Here is a 12219-nt window from a genome sequence, read left to right on the forward strand (position 1 = left end):
CTGGCACTCTAAGGAAAGCAAGACTCTGGACTTCCCATTTCCCAGGCCTTTGGAGGAGTGCTAATTACAAAATACTTTACTTAAACACTAGGAATTCATTCACGAAGCCCAGCCAAGTCTCATTTTTGAAAGCATTTAAAAATATCCTTGCAACAGCTCGTACTACTTTATAGTTTATCTATTTTTAGATGTTCAATGTTTGTTTTGCTGGGAGAAAAAAAATTAAAACATGAAAAGTATGCCATGAGCAACTCTGCAGTAATAAGCAGCACATACATGTTGTGGAGGAAAACATTCAACATAAAACAGTCAACATAAAAACAGATTCCGCGAGGCACTCTTATAAATAGTAGCAGTTATTATTTTGCTTCCAATTGCTAAGCATTTTAAATAACACGCCCTTAAAAGTTGTCAAGTTCTTTACTTTATATAAATATAATTTCCTGATCTTAAGGTTCACAAAATTATTATGAAAATTACAAATGTACTCCGTTAGTTTCACATGTAAGTTTTATAATCATCACCTTGTTAAAATTAGAAACACAAGGAAGAAAAGGAAGAAACAGAAAGGTGTTATAAGGCACCAAAGCCATGAAGTGGAAAATACCAATTTCTCTGTATAAAAACAGAATTTGCCTAGGAAACTTTTTACCCAATGCTTTGAGCAGATATCATTCACACAGATTTATAGATAAAATTGTTCTGATTGGTTGTCACACAGCCACACCCAACTTAAGGTCATACTGTGTCTTATCTTTCATGTCCTTTTGAATTCCTCAGCATACTAACAAGCAGGAATTGTGCCTTGAACCCTAAAAGAAGAGTTTTGGAACTGCTTGCCCCACATGTAATTACTGCTATATAGTCAGGTAGCTTTCCACACTGCATCTTAAAAGCAAAAATCATTTCAAAAGGTCCTATGGTAACACTTAAAGGGACTGAAACACCTTTATTCACTGCTTCAGTGCTTCCTTGCTTCAACCCACACAATTCGACTTGGCAATGGAGAAAACAGTAAAGTAGAGTTAAGAAAAATACTGATGAACACCACAAATCATGTTTCAGGGTGGAAATTGTGACTTTGCTAGCATTACCAGTATTTCCTGCCTCACAACCGAAATGGCTTGCTGTGAATTTCGCGGTGCCCAAGCCAAAAGCAATAAAATTTCTGTAAGAGCATATGCGCCATGACAGAATACCACATCAGCCCAGAAAAATGATTTTCCTGGGAAGGTCTGTGCAGCGATGAAGAGGGCTCTCAATGCCATGGAAGCTGGGCAGAGATTTTCACTGCTTCCAGCTCACAGTGAGGTAATTTTAAAAGCACTTTTCCCTTCATTTGTTCTGCATTCACTGAATGTACATTTTTTGATGTCAGGGACATTGCAGAAAAGATCAGATGAGATAGTCTGACAATGGAGCCAAAGTTCAAAGCTTCTCTATTTTCAGGTAACAGCCGTGACAGTTTGTCTGCACTAAATCTTTTTGAGGGCATGTCACTGTAACCCTGTCCATAGCTTTTCAAACAGTTCAAGACAAACAAATCACTTAGTCGTTGAACAACTATAACATCTGATACCATCACACAGAAGTTGTAGCGATAGCCACTAATCAAAGTTCTTTCCATTCAGTCGAAAAAAGAAAATTCCTCGGCTTTGGCTTAAGATCGCTTTTTATGTTGTTCCTTTGAAAATTATTACATGCCAAAGTTAAAAAAGAAGGGGGGGGGTAGATTCTGTCTGTAAGAGGAACCAGAAAGTTGAACGTTCTAGCTGCATGCTGCTGTCAGTAAGGAACTACGGTGTGGGGTGAGAGTGCTCAGGGGTGACAGGCAAGGCCTGCAAGGGAGTACCCAAGCCCCCATTAGAGCCACTCGCCCAATCTCCAGGTGAGATCCCACTCACAGCTGGCTCACATGGGCAGCTGTGCTCTGCTTTCAGTCTTCCTGGCCGATTTCGCAAGGAAGCACGGACATCCAGCCCCAGCACCACCAAGCGATAGAGTTGCAACACCACCACAAGGAAATTCTTTGCGGCAAAGAACACCAGCATCTGGTTTATCACTTTGAAATAGGTCATCAATATGAGACGCACGACAAGGAAGGGACCATCTTGTATGAAGATGCTGATTCCAATGTTCCACAGATCGGCACTGTACTGGCAAAAAAACAGACTGGGGAACCCCCTCATTGCCACAGACAAGGGGCAGACGACATGCTGTACTGAGAACACAAGACAGAACAATTAGCACATCCCTGAAATGTATAAGGCAGAATGAAATGGGGAAGAGTCATTAACAATGCGTGCTGTGCTAGTTAACAATTGGGAGTGATTCTATAATTTAATTCTGGGGGGGAAAGGTGATACCACCCTTTACATTTAACACCACCCTTAGTCACCCCTTAACTATTTAATATCCTTAGTAATTTTATCTTTAAAATCAAGAATCTGTTATAATTTCAATAAAACACCAAAGAAAGCCAGTCATCATGTTTCCATCCATGTAACAAATTTTAGATCACCTTTTAGTCTGAATCCTGGGGAAAGCACAATTAGGCTAGCAAGAATATAGAACAAGACAAACTGCTGGGTCTGTCCTTGGGGTCTACTGCGTAAGGAGACAGCACAGCCGGCACTCTAGGCCTCAAGCCAGATAGACTGGCTGCCTCGTTTTTTTCAGCAAGATTCTGGCCAAGTTACTTAACCTTCCTGGGCCCACTTCTTCCTTTGAAAACTGAGGTAACGATGTCTGTGAGGAGAGGGGCCCCTATTCACCAGTTCTTTTTGTTTCCACTAGCTCCTCTCTGATTTCTCACTTCTCTCTTTCCCTTTGGATAATGAATGACTTATCTGACTGCTGAGTTTGGGAGACAGAACAGAGTATAGATGCAAGGCCCAGATCCTTCTGTATCCTCCCTTTGGGATCTACCTGTTTCCTGGTTGACTTAGTCAGGCATATGTATAAATTATGTTGTGGAAATTCGAGTGTTTATAATTCAAATTGAAACTCAATTCATGTTGAACATATTTTTCTAATGGTGGGGGGACAAAAGCCCAAAATAAATGCCATTGTTATTTCATTTTGTCTAATGCCTTATGGTTTTGTTTCACAGTTTACAAGAAACACTGGATATAATTACTGATTTTCCAGTTGAACAAAAGAGGCCCAATCAACAGATGAACCTTTTTGTTTTAATTTCTAAAATGCTAATTTAATTCAAGGTCAAGGGCATAATATAATCTTTTATAATAATGAAGCCTTCCATTTGGAATTTTCAAACAAAGAATGCCTTCGTCTACTGGAGCCTGCAAATATTATGAAGCTGCTTTGATATGGGTGAACATAATGTACTGTTTGTTGGAAAATACAATAGTGATTTAGTCAGAAGTAACATTTGGTCTTTGTTTTTCAAACAGCTGCATAACATTATCACCCCCGAAAGTTTACAGAATTTCTTTCCCAAATAAAAATTTTCTTAGCAAGTCTATAAACCACAAGATAGGGGAGGGTGAGGATCAGCAGAGTGAATGACAAAAGAAAAACCAACATAAGATCAGTAGTGGCCTCTCCTAAGAAGTTAGGGTCAGGAAATGGTTCTGAAGGGACCTCCTAAGACTGTTATTCAACATCTAAAGTGATGGTACCTTATATTCTGTTGGGAGACACCACCTGATCAATAAGTATAGACTGGCACATTATGACAAAATGTGTGTGTGTGTGTGTGTGTGTGTGTGTGTGTGTGTGATGTGTGTTACTGGCAAAAATTTGTTTGTAATTATTAATTAGTAATGAGATTTGGGGTATTTTTAAAAAGCCACAGTCATTCTTTCCATCTACTCTGGTGACAATTTTGTTTCATAAAGTGGTTGCTAAATTCTAAAATTACCTCTGAAAGTTCTGGGCCTATTAACATAAGCCAAAAAAAGATGCAGAGAAGATTAAAAATCCCTATTCTAGATTAATTCTAATCCTGATGCCAGTGGGCAAGGTGCCATAAAAAAGAAGTTAGGTTTAAGGAAAATGTAATTACTAAATCCTAGAATTTCTTCAGAGTAAAGTGGCATCCTGGAGAATTCTCAAGTCAGAATTCCAGGGATCCTTCCTAGAAGTTAAGGGATGACTCCAGATCAATGCTGTCCAATTGAAACTTCTGTGATGGTAAAAATGTTCTGCCTAATCCACTGCCTACCACAGCAGCCACATGTGGCAGTGGAGCACTTGAAATGAGGCTAGTGTGATTGAGGAACCGAACTTTGGATTTTGTTTAATTTTAATCAATTTTCATTTAAATTTCAATAGCCACATGTAGCTAGCAGGTACCATATTGGACAATGCAACTCTAGGTTAGTATGATATGCTTAGAAAACAGTTTCTTCTTGCAAAGTCTCAGGAGTTTATGTATTTATTAAAATAAGGCCAATGGAATTCCAAGGACTACTTCTAAGAAGAATTTTAATTTTCCATGAGACCCCAGAACTGCTCTTACTCCCTTGTGATGTTCTGACAAAGGGACAAAAATGAGCTCCTAAATATCAAGAAGGAATATTTATATTCCAGCAAATGCGCTAAGCATTTTACAAACCATCCCTTATTTAGTCATCACAAGAACCTTCAATCCTAGCTACTATGATTATCAGCCCCATTTCATCAGTGAGAAACTGAGGCACAGATGTCTTAACTAACTTGAGGGAGATTTTCCAACTCATACATGATAGAACCACTTTTGAAGAGAATGTAAACCTGTGCTCTGCTAACGTTCAGTTATCTCCCGCTCACCACGTAACAGGGTGGATCCACTAGTGTATTTCCTGAGTTTCAGTTGACTTTTCTTCTAAACTGAACTGGAATTAACATTGGGATATCAAAATGATTAAAATGATAATCCTCTCAGATGCCTCCTTAGCTTTATTACAGTTTTTAATCAAGAGTTAATCATTTTCTGTTTCTTTGAGCAAACATCAAGACATTCACCTGCCAGGTCAAGTGGAAACTGCAGCATGCTCCAGGTCCATATAACAAGGATGGCATAGACTAGGGCAGGGCTATTCCTAAAATGAAGACATAATTTTAAATTAGTAATAAAAATATGATCATTTTTTAAGAAATAATTTATCTTTTTTTCATATTTGAGTATGCACTAATAAACCTCTTGAGACTTGTCAAAACATCTTGGTGATATAAGAAACCCATGAAACTCCATGCATGATTATAATGGAATAATGAGGAAGTAAAAAAAAAAAATAAAACACACAAAGCAAAACTGACACTTAAAATCCAACTCCCACATGTGCCAACATCTGTGTAAATTATGGCAAAGCCTCTTTGTCCCATATTGTTGTCTTTAGTTTTACAAAATCATGGAAACATTATTGGAGATAAATGCTAAGAATAATGTTAGACATTGACTCACAAATTCAGAGGGCTGATTTCAAGAATTCTCAAGAAAAAGTGAGAACTTTTTTGGTAAGATCATGAGACTCTAACTTAAAAATATATCTCAAAAGGACTGGATGATGCTCAACAATGAAAAGCTCAGCATATAAAAGAAAAGTATCTTCAGGTCAGAAAAAAGCGGAAAGATAAATCCAATAATCAAAAATTTACACTAGAATATGTAAGTCAAGGAATATGAGAGTTTCTTTCACTATTGTATCCCCAGGGCCTAGAACAGTGACTGGAAAATAATAGACTCTCAACAAATATTTGTGGAAGGAATTGTTGAATGTACAGAAGAAGGATCCATACTTGGCAAATATACAAATGTCATCGACCTAAAAGAATGGTCTTGAATACTGAAGTCAGAAAGAATAGATGTTATAAAAATACAAAGGATACTATAGAAATGTCAAAGTCGATTTTTTTTAGTGAAAATACAAAGGAAGTTATCAATTTGAGATTAGTGGTATTATAGCAGATTTGATTGCCAACTTCTCTGTCAGGAGGGATTTTAATGTTGGAGAGGAATAGAAAGGCATCAGGGAAGAGTAGTTGAAACCAAAAGAAATGAGGTGATTGTAAAAGATATCTTTAAATGCTTCAAGTATTGAGGCCCTGAAAAATTAGATCTCAAAAACTATGAGCCATCATTATCTTGGCAGTTAATGGCAGAGACAAGGGTGGAGACAAAAAAAATAATAAAGTCTTAATTTTCAAAATGAAGCAGAAGTGTATCTTAAAATACAAAAGGCACATTTACTATTAATCCCTAGTTAGGTTATATAAGTGATTATTTAGAAGATTTCTGAAAGCCCTTATGGAAGACAGTAATTACTAGGAATTAGCACAGCTTCCTTGAGAACAATTGCACTCAGTAAATACTAAGATCATTCTCTCTCTTTCTCTCTTCAATAGAGTTAGGATTACCAAAGAAGTAATGATAAATAAATCAATATCAGACATTTGGGTTTAAATAAGGCTTGTAAAAAAAGCCTCCCACAGTGTTCTTATTAACAAGATTAAGAAATGTTCTGGGTGTGAGCACAATTAGGTGGATTTCTAACTCTGTAAATGACTCTCCAAAGGGAGCTCTCTGAGGGTTGCTGCAGGCTCTGTCTTTGATTCTGTTCTACTTCACATTTCACCAATGACTTGGTTGCACATTGATGGAAGGCTTCTCATATACACATAAAACATGGAGGTTGGATGGGAAACCATTTCCCCAGAAGACACGATCAGGATCCTAAAAGATCTTGTCAAGTTGTAACTGGATGACCTAGAATAGGATAGAAGAGATACCATTTCACAGCAGCCACCATAAAGAAAGCTCAAGGATTTTCCCTTACTATTATCTAATTATAAGTCCACAGTGTGACATTATTGATGATTTTCCAAGATCAAATGCAATCATAGGTCTCTTCATAAGAAGTATAAAGTCTAGAATTTTAAGTGGAGATACCTAGGGAATGGAGTCTATAACTTTTCCATCTTTGCAATGTCAATGTCTATATATAAGAGACCTCCAATAAGTTCCTGAAGTTTTAAATAATTTTGCCCACAGTTTCTGAAGCTCATACTATTTCAGGAAGCTTTCTAAGGGTTTCTAAGGGTCACACTCATATCAATTCTACAAAATAGTTACACTTATCCCTATTAGACCAGTGAGGAAACTGAGGCACAGAATTGTTGAAACTTGTCCAAAGTAATGTGGTTATAAGTGTTGGAAGCAGAAATCAAAACTAGACAGCTGGTTTCAGCATCCACCCTTTTAACCATTGTGCTAAACTTATTTACATAAAGGAAACAGAAAGTTTTAGCCTGCTATATTCTATAATGTTCAGAATATATCTGAAATATTAGGTATTGTGCTTCATGGTTTAGGAGGAAAGTTTATAAAGTTTTTGGTCCAAAGGAGAGAGACTAGGATGGTGAGAGATCTTAGAGCCATGTTCTATGTGGCATAGTTCAAGAAACGAAAAACAAGACAAGAGTCCCTAAAAACTTTATTTCATATACTTAAAGGCTATCATGCAGAAAAGGAATTAAACATTTCTTGTGACTTCAGAGGGCCAATTCAGATTCAAAGGATTTTAGTGGCACCTATAAGAATCCAAATTTTATCACAATAGAGAAAAGTACTTTCTAATAATATCAAGTCAAAATGGAATGAGATGGCCTGGGGTTAGTATATTCTCTATTAGTGAAGATTTTCAAAGAAAGTCTGGACAAAAACTTGTTGAGAAAAAATTCTGGAGAGGATTTTGCAACAGATGTAAAATAGATTGTTCAATAGACGATGACTTTTGAAGTTTCTTCTAATCCCGAACTTCAATAATTCTACCAAAAACTCATGTGCAATTTGTCTGCCAGACAGCAGAAAGCAATGGTGAAGCATGAGGTCTGGTGTTGGGTTGCTGGAGTTCAAACACCAGCTCCAGCCCTCACTAGAGAGATAGGATGTGGGCCTCCAATCCCAGAATATTTACTGACTACATGAACATGAACAAGTAATTTCACATCTATATGCTTTAGTTTACCTGTCTTCAATATGAAGATAACAATAATAATAACTACTGGATTTTACAGCATAATTTCATTAAGTATGTTGTTAAAATATGTTAAACATGTAAAGCTCTTAGAACAGCACTTGAAACAGACTAATTATGCAGGTATTATTTTTTTATTTTTTATTATCTTATAACCTTGAGACTTTCTCAACTTCTCTCGCCTGCCACAGTTCAGCTTATAAATGGTGATAATGATAGTATCCCCCTCATAGTCTATTGTAAAGACTAACTTATCACAATTAAAACCCTTAAAACAGTACTTGGATCACAGCAAGAGTAAATAAACATTATCTAGTAGTAGTAGTAGTAGTAATATTAGCAGTAGTAGTAGCAGTAGCAGCAGCAGTAGCAGTAGCGGTAGTAGCAGTAGTACTAGCAGTAATAGTAGCCGTAGTAGTAGTAGTACTAGTAGTACTAGCAGTAGTAGTAGCAGTAGCAGCAGTAGTAGTAATAGTAGTACTAGCAGTAGTAGTAGCAGTAGTATCAACAGCAGTAACAGCAATGGTAGCAGTAGTATTTTTATTATGTTGAACATATTTCTTAAACTCTGTATTTTAATTCTATCATTTCACAAACTAGGGATAAATAATAAATAAATCCTCACCCTATGTAAGCCAAATTCTAACCTTACAATAATAAACATATATCTTGCATATACAAGTATCTGAGTATACACAAAATATGGGGAAATGTGAGTGTTGAGAAACATATTAGTAAATTTATCAAAAATAACTTTGGAAAAAATGGCCAGAAAAATTTTGAAGCAGATAAATTTGTATTAAGTCAGATAGTAAAAGTTACTCAGAAAGGTTAAAAGGAAAGTAAATAAATCATTGAGTTTAAATGGCAATCACTCAAAATTTGTAAAGGAATTTTGGAGTGAATTTATCCAACATCATCTCCATTGTCTAACTGTCTCCCCTAATTGTCTCACCTCATTTTCTCATGTGTAATGTCTTCATAAATGTCAACTGAGAAGCTTGTAAGCAGACACTGAACTCTATTCATGAAGAGACAAAAGATCTTGACAAATATAATTATAGATGTGAGTATCATTTCTCCACCTGGAAAGTTAGGGGGATAAAAGACTGGAATTTGGTAGATCAGTGCACCAAATCTACTGGATGAAAAGTAAAAACAGAGTCATACATTGCTAATTTGCTTAACGATTTCTTTTTGGAAGTGTAAATGTTCCTGTAGATAAGAGATCAATGGATAGAATTCACCTAGTTTTTAGAAAAGCATCCAACAAACCTCTTCAGAAAAAGAAAAAAAAATAAAGGAGAGAGAGAAAAATAAGGTGAGAAAATTAAGTATTAACCTAGCCCAGAAAAAATATTTTACCAAGCAAAAGGAGCTAAATGGACAGAAAACACAGTGCAAAAATAGGAAAATTCTCCTTTGTGTGGTCAAATATAGTGAAATAACTATAATGTTATGAGAATAGAATTTTTCTCTTTAAAAATGATCTGTGTTCAAAAAAAAGACTGTACATTAAAGATTACTTCTAAATGTGTGAATAACCAGTTAACTCTTCCTGGCAATGATATTGAAATTCAGAATTGTTAAAAATGTTGGAGGATGGCTATAGCAGAATGAAAAGGTCAGCAAAACCTCTCTACAACAAACATACATACTAGACAAATTGTCAAAAACAACCACTTCAGATCTCTGGAAATCAACCAAAGGCAAACCAGAAATTGAGTAGCATTTATTTATGAAAAACTGGTGGAGCTTTGGTTAAGAATAGTGGGAGTTTGAGGTATTCTTGTCCATGGATTTTCACACCCCTCCAGCTTGGCTATATCAATGAAAAATTGCACTAGACAGAGTTAAACAGGCGAGGAAGACTTTATTCAACTCTGTTGAAATAAGAGAGAAATATTGAGTTCACCCCTACTGAAACAAAAGGCAAGAGAGATTTTAAGCACTGATGCGCGTTAGTGCAAAAGTACTAGAGGACATTAGAAGGGGAGATTGGTCAACATGATTAGACTATTTGTGTTTGCTAATTGGCTACTAACAAAACTGATTTCTAACTTCTAACCAAGTTAGGCTTCTAACACCCCAAAGAGACCAAGAGATAGGGGTGCTATCTTTTTTGATGATCACATTTCAAAGGGACATCTTCTACATCCATTACAAAGATACTCCTGGATAGTAAAACACGAAAGAAGCTAGGAGAAGACTTAATCTCAAAGGAGCAGAGAAAGAATTGATAATTGCAAGTTTTCTAAAGTAAATGCTGTAAGGAAAGGAAGGCCAGAAGTATATACTCAACAACAGACCTTTTTAAAGTTTAGTCAAAAGGAGGGGAATGTCAATGGTGTCTTGGTCAGTCAGAATAGTAGTTTTACCAGAGAGGTCTTGACAATGAAAACCAGAGGTCCCTCATGGTCACAGTGTGCTGACTTGGCTTGGAGTGATTTGTGAAATCTTATGCTTAGAGGTGTGGTCAGTAAGAGTAATGAACTTAGTTGGAAATGAATGAGAAAACCTACAGCCTTGCTACTCTGAGGTTGCAATCTCAGTTGGGGTGACTGGCAGACTAACTTGAATTTTAATGGAGAAATTTTGAAAATAAGAGCCTTAGAAGGGCTAGATAAGGTCTCTGTATGCCAGACATGTGCCAGGAAGATCCAAGAAAACCCAGGGGAATTAAAAGCTGAATATATATGAAAACTTTCTGAATTTAAATGTGCTATCCAACACACATACATATCCATTGGCAGAGGGTGGAGGTCATAATGGCTTGATGTGTTTGATCACAGATCCTGTCCAAATCATTGGCTGATTAGAGTAGGTATAACCCTAATAAGCCATGCTAAAGACAGATAAATAGAAGAAGGAGTTAAAAAAAAAAAAAGAGCAGAGACATCAGTGGCTACAATCCAATGGAAGAGAGAGTCCTTAGATTAAGTTCAGGCAATTTATTCAGACAACAAAAAATAAGAAGCCTGAGTTAAAAGGGAAGAGTCGGGATAAGATTTGGTACAAAATATAATTTAAAATGTCCAGTTACCACCAAAAATGTAAAACATGCAAAGAAACAGTAATGTGTAATCTATACTCAGGAAAAAAAAATCAGTAGAAATTGAAGTCTAGAAGGGTGCCTGGGTGGCTCAGTCTGTTAAGCATGCAGACTCAGGTCTGATCTCACTGTTTATGGGATTTGTCTCAGGTCATGATCTCACTGTTTATGGGATTGAGCCCCTTGTCAGGCTCTGTGCTAACAACACAGAGCCTGCTTGGGATTCTCTCTCCCTCTCTCCCCACCCCCACCCTTTCACCCTGAAAATAAGTAAATGAACATGAAAAAAAAAAAGAAATTGGGGTCTAGGTGTTGGAATTAGCAGACAAAGACATCAAAGTAACTATTATAAATATGTTCAAAGAATAAAATAAAACTATGTTCCATGAATTAAAGAAAGTGTGATGACAGTGATTCAACAGATAAAGGAGTATAAGCTGTAAAAAGAATTAAATAGAAATTCTATAGTTCAAACTAGGGGGCCCAAAATGAAAAATTCACTAGGTAAACTATATAATTTGACTGTACATATAGATTTAAGATGATGAAAGAAAGAACCAGTGATGTGGAAGATAAATCAATGAAAACTATCCAATTTGAAAAAAAGAGAGTAAAACAGATGGGAAAAAATAACAGTCTCAGAAACCTATGGACCACACTTAAACATACTTATTTGTGATAGGAGTCTCAGAAGGAGGAAGAGAGAATGAAACAAAACATGTTTGAAAGATGATGGCTGAAAGTTCCTAAATTTGAGGAAAAAAAATTAATTTACAGATCCAAAATAAAAAATGTTGTAGTAATAAAGACAAAGAGAACCATACCTACATACATCACAGTAAAATGAATGAAAGTCAAAGAGAAAGAGAAAATCTTGAAAACAGCAAGTTGTACTGGGTAACACCAAAGCAATGGTTAACATCTCATCAGATATAATGAAGAAACAGTGGAATGGTATATTTAAAATGCTGACGGGCACCTGGGTGACTCTTTGGGTTAAGTGTCCAACTTCAGCTCAGGTCATGATCTCGCAGTTTATGAGTTCGAGTCGTGCATTGGGCCCTCTGCCATTAGTGCAGAGCCTGCTTCAGAACCTCTGTCTTCCTCTCTCTCTTCCCCTCCCCACTCATTCTCTCTCTCACTCCCAAAAATAAACATTAAAAATTTTAAATAAATACATAAATA

General features: G+C 36.4%; 1 protein-coding gene across 2 annotated transcripts in view; it reads right to left on the minus strand.

The window, feature by feature from the left end:
• Positions 1-923: 923 nt before the first annotated feature.
• Positions 924-12219, minus strand: part of TMEM26 (transmembrane protein 26) — a 45545-nt gene continuing 34249 nt past the window's right edge. The window contains exons 5-6 of one of the 2 annotated variants that reach the window (XM_027062080.2): positions 4972-5048; positions 924-2216 (exon numbers count right to left, since the gene is read on the minus strand). In XM_027062080.2, the coding sequence (XP_026917881.1) occupies positions 1912-2216; positions 4972-5048 (382 nt within the window). In that variant the 3' untranslated portion in view covers positions 924-1911. Of the gene's footprint in view, positions 2222-4971; positions 5049-12219 lie in introns of both variants that reach the window. The other variant, XM_027062079.2, reaches the window with a different exon arrangement.

The sequence above is a fragment of the Acinonyx jubatus genome, chromosome D2 (assembly GCF_027475565.1).
Source record: "Acinonyx jubatus isolate Ajub_Pintada_27869175 chromosome D2, VMU_Ajub_asm_v1.0, whole genome shotgun sequence".
In the NCBI taxonomy this organism is placed as follows: domain Eukaryota; kingdom Metazoa; phylum Chordata; class Mammalia; order Carnivora; family Felidae; genus Acinonyx; species Acinonyx jubatus.